The sequence below is a fragment of the Talpa europaea genome (genome assembly GCF_964194135.1).
Source record: "Talpa europaea genome assembly, chromosome: 10".
NCBI lineage: Eukaryota > Metazoa > Chordata > Mammalia > Eulipotyphla > Talpidae > Talpa > Talpa europaea.
In genome coordinates, this window is record NC_140077.1 from 112483122 (window position 1) to 112498650 (window position 15529).

Below are 15529 nucleotides of genomic sequence, written 5' to 3' on the forward strand. Positions count from 1 at the left end.
ATGCATAAATAAATAAATCTTTAAAAAAAGAAGGGCCTCCCCTGGTGGCGCAGCAGTAGAACACTGGGCTGCAAAGCTACCCGCAGCCTCTGCAGCGCCGGTTCGATCCCTGGACGCCGGCGAGGGTCCCACATGGCGCGCAGACCTCTCCTGCCTCCCGCTGCTCCCCTCAGCAGTGTGTTTCATCAGTCTGTTCTGTTCCCCGCTCTGGCTCTGGTGAATTCTCTCACCCCCTCCTCCACGCTTCTGACTGTACCCAGTGCTTGTATAAATAAATAAATAAATAAATCTTTAAAAAAAGAAGAAAACCGTAAAATATGAGTGATTGTTGCCAACCTGTCATTGTCCCTAATTTAAAAACTAAATATTATATGTATGTGTACAGAATATGTAGGATTTGGTAATATCCTCAGTTTCAGACCGATACTGGGGTCCAGGAAATTATGCCCCGTGAATAAGGGGGGACAATGTATATGATGCTGACCACAAAGGTACAGAGACCGTGGCACACACCCAGCGAGGTGTGTCGTGAGGACACCATGAGCAGAGCAAGGAGACCGGCTTCCTCCACGCCCCCCCATACGGCTGTTTTGCAGAACATTTTGAAAGCGGCCTGCTGACATCTGGACACTTCATCCCTAAATACGTCCACGTGCACCCCACCTACCGCCAATTCTCCCACTTAACCTCAACGCCGCTGCCACGACTACTGAATCAACAGCCGTTCCCTGCCGCCATCCACGCGCAGCTGCGTTCACAGGCCCCGGCTCTTCTCTGGGAGTCTCGCTCCACAGCGTAGCAAATATGCTCAACTCCCCCCGGAGTCGTGTTTTTCTGAAAAAGATTTTTGAATGTTTTCGCTACAAGTAGAGAATTTAATTCACAACCAAGCTGGGGACAGGGTCCTTGAAGGGAAATAACCTAACATAATTGTTTTCAAATATAATTACCATTTTCCTGAACATTAACATTTTATCAAGTAATAATATGTGTAATTTTTCATTTGTAGGCATTTAATTAACTTTCTTAATTTTATTTTCATATTTTGGGGTCAATCCTTTTTTTGCTCAAAAACTTAAAGGCCTTCAGAAAGCTCCTGGGTTCCAGGCCGGGTGCAGAAGCTGCCTCGAGTGAAAGACGCCTGCAGGGCCTGGGAGGAGGGCAGGAGACGGGTGAGGGTCCCTGGAGGGGCACCCAGAATACAAACGGCTTCCTGCAGGGACTCCTCCCGACACAGCTGCCGCTGTCCATGCTCCAAAAACTGGGCTGAAGCCAGAAGTTCTGAGGCTCCGCGGGGAAGAAAGTGTGAGAGAGAAAAGCCACTTCTCGGCAGCAGAGATGGGTGATCTCTGCGGGAATTGGCCTCTGACGTGGCATGAAGTCAGGCCAGAGCCTCAGCATGGGGGGCATGTGTTTTGGAAGGGTCAGTAGGTTTCTGCTTGCTTGTTTCTGCTGTGGAAGAGATCTGAAATTCGAGGTACCTAATCCAAATGCAGCCCCAAAAGAGGCCGGCTGTACAGGGCGTCTGGGGCTGACAGATGCGTAAGACAACACACAGAAGAAATCAGAGGAGCTTGTATTAGCCACTTCCGGGTCAGCTGCCGAAGAATGTAGTCCTACCCATGTCTCAGGATTTCACCGGCAGAGAGCAATCTAACGATAACAGTCTTCAGGCATAAAAGTGGGAGGGGAGGGTACTATTATTGACCCCGTTTTGCAATTGGGGAAATTGAGGCTGAGAGTTGTGACAGGGTGCGCAGAGGGACTTCTTGCCGAGATTCAGCTGGCAGACCTGGACCTCGCCTGCCTCAGTGCAAGAAAAAGATGAGGAATGCAGTCTTTTAATTTCATTATCTTTTTTGAAATTAAGAAATGCTGCTGCACTTTGTTAAGCTCAGCAAAGCAGTGAAAAGCAGTGGCTACATCCGTCCTTTCATGGAGCAAAACTCCCGGAAGGCGTGTCTTCTCGGCAGTCTTAATGCAATATTGCTATGCACCGTGCTGGGCAGGAATTGCTCATTTCCACCAAGCATGACTCAACCACCAGGAATCTTTTTCTCTTGAAAGCCCTTGGAGCCGAATTGCTCAGGAATCAAGAGGAATGGCTTAAAGGATATGAGATTTTCAAATGGTAAGGAGGGCGATTGCATAGGCAACAGCTGCTACTCAAATTCTGTTACACAGAACCAAGGCCACTGGAAGGAGGCAGGGCTAATGGCTCTGGTGCCTCCTGCTCCACACCAGGGCACGCCACAGAGGAGGGGGCCAGGCCAAGGGGCTCAGTACAGACCCTCAGGCTGCAGCAGCTCCCGTCTCTGCCTGCTCCTGCCCACTAACCAGGCCCCCAGCCGCGAAGCCAGGACATCTGCTGGGCCGGTTCAGACCGTGCCTGAGTGTACCCATCACTAGTCTTCAGCCTCATTAGACCTTATCAGAAAAAGCGTGTTAGCCACTTCCTCCCTGGTGGCGCAGCGGTTTAAGTCTCAGCACTATCAAGCTATCTGCAGCCACTAGAGCTTGAGTTTCCTGCCAGGGAGCTACCCACATGGCGCTGCAGACCTCTCCTGCTTCACCCATTGCTCCCCTCATCAGTGTATTTCAGTCAGTCTGCCTGTTCTGCTCCCCACTCTGTCTCATGAATCCTCACTCACTCAACCCCGGCCCCTCTGGCCTATACCCCAGTTCCTGTATGCATAAATAAATCTTTAAAAAAGATATGTGTGGGCCTCCCAGGTGGCGCAAGGGGTTAAGCACCGCATTATGAAGCAATCTGCAGCCTCTGCAGCACGAGTTCGATCCCCAGCCAGCCAGGGAGAAACCCACATGGCGCAGCAGACCTCTCCTGACTCGCTCACTGCTCCCCTCAGCAGTGTACTTCAGTCAGTCTGCCTGTTCTGCTCCCCACTCTGTCTCTGGTGAATCCTCTCACCCCGCGCATCTCTGGCCTGTACCCCAGCTCTTGCATGCATAAATAAATCAATCTTTTAAAAAAAAAAAAAATGTGTGAGCCAGCATTTCCAAGGCATGGTCACTGGCTCATCTGAAATTATAAACACAATCTAAATTGATAATACCAAGTAGATTCAAGGATAAAGCAAAACAATGTTTTTAAATAATCATTTTATTTCTGTTCATTTAACGATCTAAGATGTTTTTATTCACACTCACGCATGCACGCACGCGCACACACAAGCCTATTTTGCTGATCTTTTTGACTGGAAGAGATGAAATTAAATAGCCTCCCTATTTTAGACATCTCGATTTAACACTCTACAATAAAGCAAGTCAAAGGTCTGTTCCATATCCAGTTTATGCTGATACTTGTATTTAATGATTCTCAAAGCTTCAAACAACTCACAAAGTTCCTTGGGTCCAAATAATAGAAAAGCATCGACCACAGTCTTATTAAACCCGGATGCCAAGTTTTCTATTCAATTCCACCCACCCGCTTTGCAAAGGTTTTCCTGGAATTCATTTGCCGGATTCCCACCTCCCTAACTGATGCTCACGAAGTTAACTAGGGTGTTGTGTTTATATTTTTAACAAGCAGATCCCAGTCTAGTGTAAGTTCGAGTGACGCACTTACAAAATGATATTTGCAAAAGGTAACTCTTTTGGCTTGTAATAGCAAAAGACTGGAAACCTAAACGCTCATCCACAGGGGGTGGTCTAGATAGAGGAAGTCAACTAGAGGAATTCCATGAGGTCTAAGAAGGACGCAGTTTGTTTTATATATATATTAAAATGCATCTTATATTTAGATATATAAAATATGTAAATGTATATATTCTATAAGAATTCATCTCCAAGATATTTTGGTGTTATGTGACGAAACCGTGAGGACGCTGGCGGCAGGCGCTCACCCTCTGGAAGGACCGTCAGTCAGTGTGGGTGGAAAACCGCAGTGTTCCACTGTGCACACTTACTCCCGTCTTTCTCGTACATCTTACAGTGTTCATGCTGCAGAGCCTGCAGTATGTGGCACTTTTTCACTGAGGTGTTCTTAAAGGAGTTGGATTACTCGGTTGCACAAATTAAAAAATGTATTAACTAATTTTAATACCTGTGGTTTTTTCCCCTTGTGAAGGTTCAACCCCAAATGTATTTACAAACACACTTCCATCGGGTGAGTTTTTGTTTGTGTGTTTCTAACTTGTTAAGTATTACTTGGAAGCCAGGGAGAAGAGATTTTGTTTTATTTTACACACAACTTAGCACCAACAAACGGAAATGAAACACAATTTATTTATGGTAAAGCTGGTTTATTGGACTTCAGGAGGAAAACGTTACAGTGACACTATTCCACCACGAAATTATTTTACTTCAGTTTTGATTTCATGAGGAAGTGTATCAGCAATTTGCTATCAATACAGCATTATCATTAATAGTTAACTAATTAAATTCTGGATTAGCTTCCTTTGGTGTTCACAAATTAAGACTTTCCCCCAAAACTTATCTGATGTTTTCCCTTAAAAGTCAGTTAGAACAAATTCACACAGAGGTAACAAAGTGTGTGACTTGTGTGTTAAAAATGGTCGGTTGGTTGATAGTCACCATTTTGTAAGTGATTTCTCAATAGTCAATGAAATGCTTTAAAAATATTTTGGAAGGTATTTAAAAGTGTATCCCCATTCACTGATAAGTATGTTCTTTTAAAAGATAATATACATAGAAAAATTAAAACAAAACATTATAAATGAGCTACAAATATTTTTAAATAAATATTAAAGTGAAAAAATAAGTTGTTTCCTAGAACTATAAAGGATACTTACTACTAACGTCTTACAAAAAGAAATAATGCTAAATTTTTTTAATCCATTAATAACATGCTGAAAAAACATAAATGTGCTTGGAAAAGTCTGTAAACTTTCTCTCCCCATGTTAGAAAATGTTTTGAAAATCAATAACAGATTCCCTTCTTTAAAACTCTGACTCCTACACCCATCACAATTATTACAGCTGTCATTGTTTTCCTATAAAAAAAGACACAAATCAACATTAACTTAGATGGCCAAACCATTTTCAAGTCTAGCATAAGAAAAATGAATTACTCTCCCTATACATGAATAAAGCCAACTTATGTTCTTAAATCTAATATTCAAAATTATTATTGTTTTCATCTAGTGCATTCACTAGCATTATCATGTTTCTATAATTCAGTTAACCAGTTAGGACCACCATAACAATTAAAGAAAGTCCTAAACTAGATTTGGTTTCTGATTTAATTGGTTTCCCATATTCTGAAACTAGTGTAATTACAATCATCTTTTGGCTTAATTTCTTCTAAAATCATCAAGGACAGCAATCTAACAGAATTAGCAAATGTGCACACTTCAGTTCGAGGTCATGGCTTACACTCCATTCATGTAATAGCTTCATATGCAAGCTTACTGTTCTCCATGTGCAAACTTGGAAATTCAAAATAAAAGTATTTAGGGTAAAAAAATCTCTTGGAATATTCTTTCCGTCACTGAGGGGCAGTCAAGGTATTTTCCAAGATCTAACCTATTTTTTCATGCAGAGGAGGAATAGCTTGTTGTATCCATAAAATTTTAAGAATTGATGTGCTGTAACCTCCATAATACAATTATAGAGGTATATGTAGACTCCAAATAATCAGATGGATGCCCCCGGAGCTACAATCCAAATGGAAGATGATTCGTTAACTCAGCCTTTACTAGTTAAATGGATTGGAAGTGGGGGAGGCCATGCCAGACACAGCTTGAAATAATTAGAGGCTAATAGGTCTCCTGTGCGTCCAGGAACCTTGCTTACCTTCCCCTCCTGTAATAACTCCTCAACTGCTCTCAGTTAGGTCTTCTCTGTTTAAAGATATCAAAATAAAGTATAAAGCACCTTATTATATCATTTCATTTGCAATAAAATCTGACTGACTTTTGCACACAATAAAATCAAGTAAAAAAATTCAAATCACTATTTTACAAAACAACGACTTCTGTAGACCTGATTGATAATGCTTAGAGATATCAAGTGTCTAGAACTGTTGGAAAAGGCATTCTTTGAGGACTGAGAACCAGAAAACATTCTATGTCTTCTCCTCCCACTAGAATTAAAGTCCTGGCTCTAAAATGTACCCATAATAATGCATGTAGGTACACGAATAGTACAAGGAAGGAACTCCAGGGAGGCAAATACCAGGTTTTATCTACTGAGAACACTTCCATTCAAGATTATACCAGCAAATATGTAGTAAACCCGATTTTTTTTTTCAGCCCCAGGAACAGATTGAACTCAAATTTCATCATACCCTCATTTGAAGGCTCTTTTATTGAGCTCCCAAAGATGTTCAAATTCACCCTACCTTTGCTTCAATTTCAACCTCACCTGCAAACCAACTTTTGCCTGGTATTGTCACAGTGACAAGCTTTATTAAGTAGAAACAAAATACAAAAGTGAGCAATGATAAATAGCAAAGTGTCAGGAAGATCCATTACACATGAGATTAAATCTTATGACTTATCATTGTCATACTTCAAAAGTATTTTTTTTTAGTCAAAATTAGATCATATAATGAAGACTTATTTAGCACCAGCACGTCATTGCAGGCTTGGGTCCAGGCTTCAGGATAATTCCATTATCTGGGGGTTGACTAAGCATTAATGGTTTGTGGCTCTTAAGCTTATGAGCCAAGGTCATAAATATGGCCTCCACATGGTCATTATCATTGGGGTTTTTAGCAGAGGTTTCAAACAAAGGCATACTGTGCGTGTCAGCAAACTTTTGTGCCAAGTCTGTAGGTACCTGAATGGCACTTCTCAAGTCACACTTATTTCCAACAAGAATCCGTGGAATATCATTGGCGAGCAAGTGCTGCTTGCATTCTTCTATCCAAGATGGCAGACTATGAAAACTCGCCATGTTGGTCATGTCATACACGAAGACAACAGCGTGCACATTTCTGTAGTAGTGCTGCACCATGCTCTTCCTGAATCGTTCTTGTCCCGCTGTGTCCCACAATTGGATCTGAAAAAGAAAAAAACTGGAAATTTCATTCCAATTGTACATATAAAAGAATGTAATCACTTCTGCGTGGTCTTTGGTACTTCTTCACAGATAATACTGGGTTCCCTTCCATAATGGCCTTCGAGTACATAACGTTCAGTGTTATTTGTAGGGTCTAGAGTTTCTGACACTAGTCTACTTATCACATAATAAATACAAGTGTCAGGACAAATATTCTAATTTAGCATTTTAGTGTCAGTAAATCAAATTTCTTTGGGTAAAATTAAACCTCAAAAAATGACTTTGAAATGTTAAGAAAAAAATTATCTATCAAGTTAGAGAGAAACATATTATGACTGATTCCTATAAATTTGGTTACTCTGTGTCCTTCCCTACCTCTTACTAGTCTAATTTAAAATAGTAAACTTAGGACAGAAGTTGAAAGTCAGGAGGTTTAGCCCTACACCAACATATAGACACATGTAACTGCACAAAATCCAGGCCCCCTGAAAATCTTAAAAGACTAGAAAACCATTTATCTACCTTAAACATCTCTATCAAGGAAGATATTCTAGTATCCTCCTAATGGAATATGGAGGAAATGATATCTAAAGCTAAATATAAGTCAGACATTATAATTCCCTTAAAATCTTGAATTATCCAACCTTTGTTTACTTCCTCCACTTATATAAGGAGGGAACTGGTCACAGTGGAAAAAACTAGAAGCTGAGAGACTTGTTCTATTTGTAGATAGTCCCAGTATAGACTCTGAGTCTACAATGGTGATTTCTCATAGAGCAATAGAGAAGCAGCAGGAAATTGAGTTTAAATCTACAGATCTATTCTGACTAAAAGGAAAACAGGCACTCACTACTTATTAACTAACTGAATTGAGTAGTGCTAATTACTTTTGGAAACATGGTGATAGTTCATGAAAATGAAATTGTCTAATCATTACATTGATCATGAAAGATATTTGAAGACATAAAAGAAACTATTATACAATAATCGACATAATATTAAGTTACAAGTAAGATCGAAGGCATAAGTGCTCAGAACATGGCAATATATGCTAAGTTCTCAACTAAGATGTAATGAATGTAAAATACATTTAAAAAATGTACTACTCCCAGGCTCTCTAAACTTCATCAGTTCAGATTTTTTCATGTTTTTGGTTGCTCTTTTTCACCTAAATTTCATTTTCTTAATATTCCTTCTTTCTTCTCAGTTAACATAAACCTAGTTTTCTCCCAAGAGAAACATGAAACGCCACCCAAACCTGATTTCTCAGGCTCCCTTGGAACAACGGGCGCCCACGTGACACAGTTACTATCCCGTGAACAGGCTTCTGGGCGAGGCTTCCAGGAAAATGACTGATTCGTAATTTTGCAGAAAGCAGAGCACCTGACAGGCGCCTCCTGCACCTCTCTCTCTCTACCCTGCCAGCCGAAGGAGCAGTAGCTCACGCTGGAGGTTCAGCTGTCGCCTCCTGAGCGCCAAGTCTTGAAAGCCACACACAAGGACAGCAGAGCACAGTCCAGCACCGCCTGGGCCCGGCCAACTGGGGGCACCACACGACTGCTGCCTCTGGTTCCCCTCAGCTCACCCAGAAGCTAGTGCCGTCCTAAAGCTACTGGTCATGTACAGAAAAGACTCAGTATCATCTAAGTCAGAGACAAAAGGAAACAGATGTCAGCAAAGCAAACTAAGAACTAACATCTAAGACTATTTAAACCAACACTTAGTTACGCAATGCCTACCGTGTGCTACTCTTAGAATACCTTTGGGTCTTAGCCTCCACAGTAAGAGGCAAATTTAGCTTCAACCCAGTAAAAAAAGTAATCGAGACTAGTTCCACAGACTAAGCAAAGGACTAAGAAAGCAACTGTACAATTCTTTAAAAATACAACTTTCCTTTTTTTGAAAGCAAAGAACTTTACCCCAACTAACAACGTAAGAATAAAAACACTCAACATACAATGAAAAATGCTTCAAATTACAGATGGCAAACCTGATGACAAAGCCATGGTAATAAATACTGTGTGGTACTGGCATAAGACTGGACACGGAGATCAACAGAACAAACTGGAGTCCAGAAGTAAATGGGTGTATCTGTGGTTCACTGATTTACAGTAAGTGCCAAGAAACTCTATAAAGGAAAGAACTTTCATTTCAGTAATGACCCGGGACAACATGGAAGAGATAAGGTTGGCCCCTATCTCACACCATATATAGAAGTTTTACCAAATGGATGAAAAAAAGTCTTAGAAGAAAATGTAAGGGTGAATCTTCGTGACTTTGGACTAGGGAATGTTTCTTAGATATCACACCTTAAAGCACAAGCAACCAATGAAAAAATAAATAGACGGAACTTCACTAAAACTTAAAATGTTTATGCTTCAAAGAACATGGTCAACATAGTAAAAAGACAACTCACAAAATGGGAGAAAATATCTGCAAATAACATAGAGATCGGAGTCTAGTCTCCAGGACATTTACTTACTCACTAATAAAAAGACAACCTAACTTTAAAAACCAGTGAAGGATCTGAATAGACATTTCTTCAAAGAAAATCTCCTAGTAGCCAATAAACACACAAACGGACACTCAAATCATTAGCTATTAAGACAATGCAAATCAAAAGCACAACACACTACCACCTTACACACTCTAGGATGAGGAGAGGGGAGGAATAATTTTTAAAAAGCAAGAAAGGTAAGTGTTGGCAGAAACGTAGAAAAACCGAGCCCTTGTGCACTGCTGGTGGGGGTGTAAGGCAGAGCAGCCACCTTAGCGAAGAGCTTGCAGTTCCTCAAAACGTTAAACATAATATAATTTCACCCTAAATGATGAAGTACTGCCACGAGGTGGGTGCACCTCTGAAACGCTATGAGAGGTCAGGCACAAAGTCACATACTCAGTCACGTGAGGGACGCGTCCCCTTACGAGACAGAACCAGCCCAGGTAGGTCCACAGAGACAGAGCCTAGACGGCCGCAGAGAGGGACCAGGGAGTGGAGGAAACGCTAAGTGAGTGAGGGGTTTCCCTCGGGAGGGATGGAAATATTTGGAAACGAGACAGAAGGGGTGGTGATATAATATTATGAACCACTAACTGCCACTGAATTGTTCACTTTAAAGTAGTTAATTTTATGTTATTTGAATTTCAATCTAATATACTATTAGGAAAAAAAACTGAAGTCTTGACACACGACTCAGCCACTCACTCCTAGGTGTCCAGCCTAGAGAACTGGAAACCCATGTTCACATGAAAACTTGTAAACAGATGTTCAGGGCAGCCTTATTCATAATGGCCAAGGGTGGAAATACCCAAATACCTGTCAACTGACGAACACATAAAAAAAGTATATCCACATAATGGAACAGTATTCAGTCGTGAAAAGGCATGAAGTCCTACTATCAGCTACAACATGGATGAATCTTGTAAACTTCATGCTCAGTGAAAGAAGCCAGCCACACAGGGCTCCCGTTGCAAACTTCTATGTGCACGAAAGGTCTGGTAGAGGCAAATTCACAGAGACAGACACAGACTGGAGGGAAGGGAAGGAACGTGACTGCTGGTGGGTACGGGTTTCTTTTTGGAGAGATGGAATGCTCTAGGATGAGCAGTGATGATGGTTGCACAGTCTTGTAAAATACTAAAAACTAGGGGTCTCCCCAGTGGCGCAGCAGGTAGAGCCCAGTCCTGTGAAGCTGTCCGCAGCCTCTGCACCACGGGTTTGTTTCCCGGCAGGCCAGGGAGATTCCCACATGGCACAGCAGACCTCTCCTGCCGCCTGCTGCTCCCCTCAGCCGTGTATTTCGTCAGTCTGCCTGTTCTGCTCCCCGCTCTGTCTCTGGTGAATCCTCTCACCTTCCTGCTCCTCTGGCCTGTACCCCAGCTCTTGTATAAATAAAAAATAAATCTTTAAAAACAAAAAAACACTGAATTGCATATTTTAAAGCGTAAATCCTTCGGTGTGTGAATTAAATCTCAGTGTGTAAGAGAAAAAGAAAACCACTTCGAATGGTATCTTTAGCATTTAGAAAGATGTTCTGGGAATATTTGGATGACCTGTATAAAAACTGTCCAACAAAATCGGACCTGCTCTTTTCTCTCTTGATAACATTGCCTGTCATTCTGGTATTCAAAAATCATTCCACAAATGAAGTATGAGTTATGTTTCAAATAATGCATATTCATCGTTTAATTAAAAGCACACACTGGGCCTTCCCGGTGGCGCAGCGGTTGAGCGCTGGGTTGCGAAGCTGCCCGCGGCCTCTGGGGCGCCGGTTCGATCCCCGGCTGCTCCCCGGCCACCGGAGGAGGGTCCCACATGGCGCGCAGACCTCTCCTGCCGCCCGCTGCTCCCCTCAGCAGTGTACTTCGCTTCTGCCTGCTCTGCTCCTCGCTCTGGCTCTGGTGAATTCTCTCCCCCTCCCGCGCTTCTGACTGTACCCAGTGCATGTATAAACAAGCAAACAAACAAACAAACAAATAAATAAATAAATAAATAAATAAAAGCACACAGCAAGGAAAGATACCAAAATATTAATGATGGCTGTCTCTTTCAGGCAATTTCCCCCTTAATTACTACTTTTCTATTTCATCAAAAATATGAATTTCTTTTACAAAAACAAACTACACTTTAGGTCAACAGTATTATTGACCCAACAAACTCCTCTTTCCCCTCAAACCTGCTCAAAACTCTTTTCTAATCATATCAAGACTTTCAGGAAACAAGAATGAAATAATAATGCTTGACACTTGGCTGCTGAGCCAGAAAAGCAGTCACCATGTCAATGAGGCCTTCGGGAAGCTACAGCACTTCATTCAGAACTGGTAAGACAGGCAGTGGGCACAGACAGGGCACAGGCAGTGCCGAGGTGGGGCCAGGCGCGGTGGCAGCAGTGGGTGGCTCTGTAGCGCTCACAGCAGCTGCTGGAAATGGCTCTTCCCCGGGGCACATCACTGACGTGGGGCCTGACGTGGGGCCCTCTGACCTCGACCTGGGCTCCAAACTTCACCTTCCTACGCATGATTATTTCCCCTGGTTCCAAGCCCACATTCCTGCAGCTGAGATTTTCCATGTGAACATACCATCTCCACAAGCAAATGACTAAAACAAAACTTTTTACAGAACCCCTCAACATGCAGAGTTCCAGACGCACTTTCATCTCTGCCGACGCCCACCGACCTGTCCAGCAGCCCCTCCTCCTGCTCACGCAGCGCCTGCTCCCCCAGCCTGTGGCCTCTGCCAACCGCCCTCTCTCTACCCGCGCTCCCCCATCACCTCAATTCTGGGATCCAGTGCGGCATCCACACACCCAACACTGACTTCTTGGGCGCCTGGGAACAGAGCTGGACCCAGGCAAGGGGACGGGATCACCAGACGGGCCCTGGCCTGGAAGCAGGGGCGGAAACGGAAGAAAGGAGGCGGCCACTGGAAGGCTCCGTAAGGTGCCAAGGGCCACGCAGGAAGAAGCGACAGTGGAGGAGGGTGGGGAGCGCTGAAGAGATGAGCAGACACCGAGCTGTGCATGATGCGGGGACAGCCCAGGGGAGGGGAAGTGGGAAAAACAAGAGGAAGCCAGGCCAGCCCCTCACCGGCTGGACGGACAGACGTGAAGGACCTTGCTGGGGAGCGTCAGACAGGCAGCCTGAGCGCCACGGCGGGCCCACGCTGAGGAGCCCTGCATGCCCGGCAGGGGTGAGCCTGCTCCGGCGCCTGGTGACCCGCTGCGGGCCACAGCGCGAGGACGAGCTGAGCGCAGGGCGGCAGGTGCGTTGAGCCGCTGCGGCAGCTGAAAGGGGTCAAGAGACCTGACTTAGGGTTTTGAGGAAAGGATGAAGAAGGGAAACAGCGCAGGTAGGAAGCCAGCTGCACATGGGACAGGCACGGGGCGGGTCTGCAGGGTGAGGAGGAGGACAGGGCCACGAAGAGGCCCCCGGAGCCGCAAGAGGGGCGGTTCTGCCAGGAGGACAGCTCACCGCAGACAACCGAGGCGAAGGAGTGGATCCTCCAAAGCCCTGTCAGGACAGGAGGGAATCAGAGCCGGAGGCAGGAGGGGGCCGCACAGAGGTTTGGAAGTTACACCCCAGAAGTGACAGCTGAAGCCGAGGCACTTCTAAGGCGGGAATGGGGACAGGGACACGGCAAGGGGCAGCCTGAGTCCCGGGCGCTCCAGAACTCCCAGGCCGGCGCCGCGTGAACAGAGTGGAGCCCAGACCCCTTAGCTTTGTTGTTCAAACTCTTCACAGATGTTCTTACCGACACCTCCTCCCTCAACACTTGCCACAGGAACACAACCTGTTGCAGCAGGTGCTCGTACACTCTTAGCTGCCCCCCGTGCCAGCCTAACGCTGCATTATCACCCCAATTTTTGGAAGAGAAAAGAGAATTGGAAAGATTAAGGAACCTGCCCGTGGACTAGGGTCACCATCTGCCCCGGTTCGCCTGGGCTTGAGGAGGTTCCTGGAGTATGAGGTTCCGGTTTTAAAACTGGGACTTTCGCCCTCCTGCAACCATGCAGGCCTCTCTCAGCAAACCTGTCCCTTTTGGGGCAGCTCTTCCTGCACGCTTGTGTCTATACGAGTGTCTTTTACTGTCCTATCCCTTTTCTCATAAACCTGCTCTTTAAATATCAAAAAGAAATAAATAAATATAAAACTGGGACTTTCTTGGGTAAAGTGGCTCACCCTACTAAGCACCCATGGCCCACCCTACCCTCCACAGGTCCAGACCAGAGGCAGCTGGCCCAATCAGCTGGGGGTCAGCCGGACTCCAAAGCCCCAGCACTTTCTGACAGAACTGCTTCTCCTAAACGCAACTCCCTCCCCAGCCTCACAAGTTCTGTTCATTTCTCCCCCCAGGTACCAGGGCCCAACCAATTCTGATGAAGTACATTCAGTCTCTTCTTTCCCTACCTTCTCCTCTCAGTGTATACAAATCTCTCTGGACTCCCTAAAACAATGCATCAAAGGACCACCCCTGGCAGCCCGGAGCAGGACAACGGACACTAGTGAAAGCCGAAGGCAAAAAAGGCCCTGGAGAGGCTGATTTCTTTCAACCCTACTTACCCTTTCCATCAGCAGCGGGGTAACACCCTCTCAGGGACAGGGGTGTGCAGTGATTGGGTAACTTACAAATACACTGTTCTTGGATATGGAGGTAGGAAGCAAGCACTGAGCTTACCCCCTCCCCACCCTTCCCAGTGGGGGAATCAGGTAGAGATGATCAGTCTAACTGAAAGCCAAAAAACAAAAAGGGCAATTCTAGCGATGCCTGCTTTAAGATGGTACCAGCAGCTGGCTAAAGGGTTGCTGGCGACCTGGACTGAAGAAGCGTCTGTAAGGCTACACCACCAGGAGGCCTCGGCCCTGTCACTGATCCTCACTCCTCAGTGTCTCCAGCGCCGTCCTGGTCTTGGTGGGTCTACTGCCTTCTCCACTCTTCCCGTGTCCCCAGTCTCAGGAGCCACCAAGAACTAAAGACTGGGAAGAGGGGAAGAGGGTGGCACCAAGACATGTGCTCCTGGCAACTCAAGTGGAAACTATTATGTCTAGAAAGTTTCTGCAAGAAAATAGATTTTTCTAACCCACTCACAGTGTCATACAGAAACCACAGGGGCCAAACTGTCTGCAGAATACCTGAGCACTTCCTCAAAGGCTCAATTTCCACAATTCCTACTAGCAGCGCTCAGATGAATGTTTGCCAAACAGTGCTTATTAAATGAACCGTCTGTGCTTGAGAAAGTCACTGCTTTCCCTTCTCTTTCTTCGCTGACTCCAGGCCACGGGCCTCAGGGGCGAGGGGCGCCTGCTCCCACACGCTGCTACTCCACGTGCGGTCCGCGGACCGGCTGCGCGGGCTCTACCTGTGGCCTCAGCAGGGCGGAACCTGCATTAAAAACAAAACAAGCTCCCCGGGGATCCCTCACGCACATGAAAGTCAGGGAAGCTGCCCTGAGGTCTGCTGGGCGCACGTCCTCCGGGTCTGCAGGTCGGCGAGGGGGCGCTGGGCGCCCCCCCTGCGCCTCCCCGACGGCCGCGGCCGCTCACCTTGATGCGCTCCCCGTCGATCTCCACCGCGCGCTCTCGGAAGTCCACCCCGATGGTGGCCTCCGTGCGGTCCGGGAAGCGGCCGGCGCAGAAGCGGTACGTCAGGCACGTCTTGCCCACGTTGGAGTCGCCGATCACGATGATCTTGAAGATGCGGGAGCGCGCCGGCGGCAGAGACCCCGAGGCCCCGGCCACTGCCCCGCTGGCCGAGAGGCTGGCCTCGAGCGACGACTCCATGTCCGAGGCCATTCTCGGGACCCGCCCGCGCCGCGGCGGACGCGACGCAGCCCCGCCGCGAGTGACGCCACGGCCGCGCGCCCCGCCCGCCGGCCCCGCCGCGCGCGTGCGCAGCCCCGTCGCCGAACTACCAAGCCCCGCCCCCGCCCCCCGGCCCCGCCCCTGCCCGGTGGCCGGCCTACCAGGCCCCGCCCCTGGACACCAGGCCCCGCCCCTGCCCGGTCGCCGGCCTACCAAGCCCCGCCCCCGGCGCCCAGGCCCCGCCCCT

General features: G+C 46.3%; 1 protein-coding gene across 1 annotated transcript; it reads right to left on the reverse strand.

Moving 5' to 3' along the window:
* Window positions 1–6491: 6491 nt before the first annotated feature.
* On the reverse strand, window positions 6492–15273 carry RAB33B (RAB33B, member RAS oncogene family; the record flags this gene model as incomplete). Its single annotated transcript, XM_084245709.1, has 2 exons — window positions 6492–6984; window positions 15025–15273. 2 exons carry the CDS (start codon window positions 15271–15273, stop codon window positions 6544–6546), a joined length of 690 nt encoding a protein of 229 aa, XP_084101835.1. The 3' UTR covers window positions 6492–6543.
* Between the last annotated feature and the right edge of the window lie 256 nt (window positions 15274–15529).